The 6,110-nt window shown below is 28.4% G+C and overlaps 1 protein-coding gene across 1 annotated transcript in view; it reads right to left on the reverse strand.

The window, feature by feature from the left end:
* Window positions 1-307: 307 nt before the first annotated feature.
* The window catches only part of ptdss1a (phosphatidylserine synthase 1a), a 23,636-nt gene continuing 17,833 nt past the window's right edge, over window positions 308-6,110 (reverse strand). The window contains exons 12-13 of the mRNA XM_051132226.1: window positions 4,228-4,291; window positions 308-2,338 (exon numbers count right to left, since the gene is read on the reverse strand). Of these exons, the coding sequence (XP_050988183.1) occupies window positions 2,247-2,338; window positions 4,228-4,291 (156 nt within the window). The 3' untranslated portion in view covers window positions 308-2,246. The remainder of the gene's footprint in view (window positions 2,339-4,227; window positions 4,292-6,110) is intronic.

The following is a 6,110-nucleotide window of genomic DNA, read 5'->3' on the forward strand; positions in this document are numbered from 1 at the left end:
CTCACATGCGAAAAAAACAAAATTGCAATTACTTCTATTTTTATTCCATGGCTGAAATAAGCTTTCACAAAAAAAAAACAAAAAAAAAAACAAAAAAATTCTTGCTCTTTCTATCTTGCAATTATTATTAAAAAAAAAAAAAAAAAAAAAAAAAAAAAAAAAAAAAGAATTTTTAAATCTCACATTTATGACTTTTTTCTTGCTGTTTATATCTTGCAATAAAAAAGAAAAAAAAAGAAAAATTGTGAGATTAAAGTTGCAATTACTTCTATTTTTAAAAAAATCTTGCCAATGTTGCAAATCTATTTTTATGCCAATGTCAAAATAAGCTTTAACCAAAACAAATAAAAAATAATAAAAAAATCTGACATTTTTTCCCCCTCACAATTCATGAATCTCACATTTATAACTTTTTTCTTGCTATTCATATCTTGCAATTTAAAAAAATAATAAAAAGCAGAATTGTGAGACTAAAAAGTCGCAATTACTTGTATTTTTATTCTGTAGCTGAAATGAGCTTTTACCAAAATATAAAATAAAAATAATAATAAAAAATAATAATAATAATAAAAATCTGACATTTTTTTTCCCTCACAACTCAGATTTTTTTTTAATGTCACATTTATGACTTTTTCATTCTGCTTGTATCTTGCAATTCTTAAAAATAAAAAATAATAAAAAGCAGAATTGTGAGATTAAAAAGTTGCAACTACTACTACTTTGTTATGTGGCTGAAATAAGACTAAAAAAAAAAACATTTTTTTTCTCACAATTAGAATTTTTTTAAAATCTCACATTTATGACTTTTTTTCTTGCTGTTTATGTCTTAAAATTCTTTACAAAAAAAAAAAAATAAATAAATAAAATACAAAAAGGCAGAATTGTGAGATTAAAAAGTCGAAATTACCTTTTTTTGGTGCAAATAAGCTTCCATAAACGCACTTCTCTCTAGTGAGCACATTGAAAACGGCAGCAGCTGTTGAACGTCACTGGAGAAGCAGAAACGCACTAAAACAAAACACCACACGATAAAACACCCTGCGTTTCAAGTACGACATCATCAAACTGTGAAAGTGCTAAAAACCATGTGCTTTCGGTGACATCCAGGCTGATAAACCTGCATTCATTTCTAACACGATTCCTTTAAAGCAGCTTAACCTGGTAACATTCAACTCTAGAGCAAATCCAATCAGTCTGGGGGAAATACTGGCCAAAACACAACAACAGAGCGCCTTAACTACATCAAGTCAACACGAAACCTTGTTCGCAAACCATTTGACCTTTTTTATCTGACGTACATTAGCGTTTGCATGTTTGGGGTTAGTAAGATTGTTGTTGTTTTTAAAGAAATTAATACTTTTATTCATCAAGGATGCATTAAAGTGATCAGAAGTGACAGTAAAGACATTTAAAATGTTACAAATAATGTTACAAAATTTCAAACAAATGCAGTTCTTCTGAACTTTATAGTCATCAAAGAATCATGAAAAATAAAACGTATCAAATGTACACAGCAAATTTGCATATTAGAATGATTTCTGACAGATCATGTGACACTGACGACTGGAGTAACGATGCTGAAAATACAGCTGCGCATCACAGAAATAAATTACATTTTAACAGATATTCACTTAGAAAACAGCTGTTTTAAATTCTAATAATGTTTCAGAATTTTTACTGTATTTTTGATCAAATAAATTCAGCCTTGATGAGCAGAAGAGACATCTTTCAGAAAATCTTAACAACCCCAACTTTATATTTACATTTTTATGATTGACATCACAAAAAGAAAATATTTAAAACATGCACCAGCAAAATGCACAATCAGCGTTTTAAAAAGGTAAAAAGGGTCAATTCCGATTTCATGTTGATTTTATAATACGTGATCATTTGTAGACACATTGTGATATGAGTAATATAATCTGAAACCGTCTGCATACAGTAAAATCCAGCACTGTTGCGAGTCACGCATGCGACTGAAAACACCATGACGCACAGCACTGCTTGGGATCTAACTTGGTTAACCGGTCTCTGTAGTTGAACGGGTAAAGTGAGCTCGCTAACTAAACAACGGACACACAGTATTGCCTTTTCAAAGGGTGTCGCAGCGCTGCAAACCACTGAAATGTTTGGACCAAACCTGAGCCAATCTCATCCTTCGTCATCACAGTCATCTGACGTTCTCTCCGTTAACAGGAGCGACACATGTGCAAAAGTTCCCGCCTAAAAGCCTTTCAGAAACGGCATTATTTCTCCATGCCGTTGATGCTTCGGTTATTTCCCGAGTCCCGCCGTTTCCTGGTGGAAGAGGACGTCGTGCTGTCCATCTCAAAGTCCCCTACAGCATAAATGCATTACGACGTGAGAGAAAACACTGGCATGTATGTTTGAGTTCATGCACAGAATGCACAATGTATAATGCATGCATGTTTACAAATATCTACAGTATAGGCCAAATTTTTACCTTGACTAGATATCTTCCCAATTGCATAAATATATTTTACAGTTTTGCACAGCATACAAACTTACTATAACCATTGACTACCAGGGTTATTATCATTAACTAAAACTAAAAGCAAACAAACATTTTCATTACTTAAAATATACTGAAATACAAAAATAAAACGGACATAAAACTGAAATAAAAAAAAAAAAGTAAAAAAAAAAAAAAAAAAAAAAAAAAAATACTAAAATGAACTAAAATGAAAATAAACGGATAATACAATAATAAAAACTAATTCAAAATATTTTAAAAAGATATCTAATAAAAATTATAGAAAAACTAACACGTTACCAAAACTTGTTAGAAAAAAAGATATCTAAATAAAGATATCTAATAAAAATGAAAAATTACTAAAACTTAACTAAAATTAAAATGATAATGGAAAATACAAAAATAAAAACTAATTCAAAATATTAAAAAAAAAGATATCTAATAAAAATAAAAGAAAAAAAAAATTACTAAAACCTTAAAATTAAACTGAAAAATTGTAAATACAAAAATAAAAACTAATAAAAGATACCTAATGAAAATTACAAATCTTTACTAAAATTAACTAAAATTAAAATGATACATGGAAAATACAAAAATAAAAACTAATTCAAAATATTAAAAAGATATCTAATAAAAATAAAAGAAAAAAAAATTACTAAAACTTTAAAATTAAACTGAAAAATTTAAAATACAAAAATAAAAACTAATAAAAGATACCTAATGAAAATTACAAATCTTTACTAAAATTAACTAAAATTAAAATGATACATGGAACATGGAAAAATGGAAAATACAATAATAAAAACTAATTTAAAATATTTTAAAAAGATATCTAATAAAAAAAAAAAAAAAAAATTACAGACACATTACCAAAACTTTAAAATTAAACAGAAAAACTGAAAACTGAAAATACAACAAATAAATACTAATTAATAATATTTTTAAAAAGATATCTAATAAAAATGAAAAATTACTTAAACTTAACTCAAATTAAAATAATAATGGAAAACACAAAAATAAAAACTAATTCAAAATATTAAAAAAAGATATCTAATAAAAATAAAATAAAATAAATGACTAAAACTTTAAAATTAAACTGAAAAATTGTAAATACAAAAATAAAAACCAACAAAAGATACCTAAAGAAAATTACAAATCTTTACTAGAATTAACTAAACTTAAAATGATAAATGAAAAACAATCAAATTAAATCTAAAACTAAAACCCATCTAAAACAAATTAATCTAAAACAATAAAAAAAGAAACGGAAAAACTAATTGAAATTATTAAAAAGCAATATTTAATGAAAGCAAAACAACCCAACACAATAATGAAAGATTTCAAATTAAATGGAAAAACACAAAAATAAAAATTCTAATTAAAATGACAAAGAAAGGCAAACTTTTAAATTAAAATAAAAAACCATTTTAAAATAAAAAAACAAAACAAACAAATACTAATACATTTGCCAAAATGCTTGACTTGTCCTTTCATTTCTAATTTTCATATATTAAAATTAAATAAAATAGCATGCAAAATACAGTACATACGCTGCAACATGCAACACTCCAGTATTAAAAACATCAGTCTGACTGCTTGTGTCTTCTGCTAGTTCACCACAAGAGGTCAGAAAGCTACAGCTTAGATTTTGTGTTTTGGTAATCCATCGTTACCATAACAAACCATTAATAATCAACACACTGTTGTAGAGAGTGTGAATGATGTTTCTTTACCTCTGCATTCAGACACGCCATCGCTCAGCTCCGTGTAAATGCTGTCCTCACACTCCGAGAAGCTCTACAGAGTCAAAATATCACATGATTTAGAGCTCAAGACCCTTAAGATTGACTTAAATACTGTGTGGATACGGTAAACATCAATTTTATATTTATATTTAAAGTCTGAAGTCACAATTGATAATTGCAGAACAGAAGGAAGCAGTAAAGAAACAAGATCCAATATGAGACGCTCTTTGCAAAACAGTTAAAGTGCCTGCTGAGTTCATAACACACAAAAAAGCAAGCTAAAGGTCGTCCAATAGTTTTGTGAAGTCACACTGAAGTGAATTCAAGATATGAATGCAAAAAAAACAAAACAAAACAAAAAAAAAACAACAATAAATAATAAATTAAGTAAATCATTAAATAAAAAATAAAATTCACCCTTTTATATTTCAATCTTATGATGTAGTTTAGCAAAATCACACCAGCACAGTGTTACACAACAGTTCAGTAAACAAGAACTTCTCATTTTAGACACGGTATCGTCAGCATTGACAATTTTGCTCAATTTTGCCAAGGAAAAAACAAAGCTACAACTGTTGTGAGTTTTTGAGGAGTCTGTGTTTCGAACGAATCGAGTCGATGATTCAGTGACTCATTCATGAAGACACTCACTTGCTTTGTTTCTGAATGAATCAACTGTTTGAACTGTTTGAAATCTGTTTAAATGAAGGATTCAGTGACTCACTCATTATGACAGTGACTCGGCGCCACCTACTGGAGCTTTTAGTTTTCATTTTTGAAAAATCATTTCGTATTTCAATATTTAAACAGATAAAAAAAAAAAGTTTGTCAAGACAAACTTTGAAGTTGGCTTGAGAAAGCCCGACCAGATAGTTTAATAAAAGTTTTAAAAGATCGTAAAAGTTTTAAGTTTGACGTTTTTTTGGTCTTAAATAAACTGAAGTTTAAGGAAGTTTTAAAGCTTAAACCTTGAATGTTTTGAAGGCAATGCCGATAAATAGAAAGACAGACAGCATGTTAGCATTTTGGTAGCATGATTAACAAGTTAGTAGCATGTTTTTAGTATTATTAACAAGTTTCTAGCATGTTGCTAGCATGTTTTTAACATGATTAGCATGTTACTAACGTGTTGGTAACATTAGCATGTTGCTCGCATGTTTCTATCATGATTAACAAGTTGCTAACATGTTTGTAGCATGCTTAGCATGTTTCTAGCATATTTCTAACATAATGAGCAAGTTACTAGCATTTTGTTAACATGTTTGTAACATGGTTAACATGTTGCTAGCATGTTTCTAGCATGATTAGCAAGTTATTATCATGTTCCTAGCATGTTTCTAACATGATTAACATGTTGCTTGCATGTTTACAACAGAATTAGCATGTTTCTAGCATTATTAGCATGTTGCTAGCATGTTTCTAACATACTTAGCAAGTTACTAACGTGTTGCTAACATGTTTATAGCATGATTAGCATGTTTTAACATGACTAGCAAGTTATCAACATGTTGCTAGCATGTTTCTAACATCATTAACAAGTTACTAACAAGTTGCTAGCATTTTTCTAACATGATTGACATGTTTTTTTAGCATTTTTAACATGATTAACATATTTCCAGAATGTTTCTAGCATGATTAGCAAGTTACTAGCATGTTGCTAACATGTTTGTAACATGGTTAACATGTTTTAACATGATTAACATGTTGCTAGCATGTTTCTAGCATGATTAGCACGTTATTATCATGTTCCTAGCATGTTTTTAACATTAGCAAGTTAATAACATGTTGCTAGCATGTTTCTAGCATGATTAACGTGTTGCTTGCATGTTTACAACACAATTAGCATGCTTCTAACATTATTATTACATTGC

This window comes from Labeo rohita, chromosome 16 (genome assembly GCF_022985175.1).
Source record: "Labeo rohita strain BAU-BD-2019 chromosome 16, IGBB_LRoh.1.0, whole genome shotgun sequence".
NCBI lineage: Eukaryota > Metazoa > Chordata > Actinopteri > Cypriniformes > Cyprinidae > Labeo > Labeo rohita.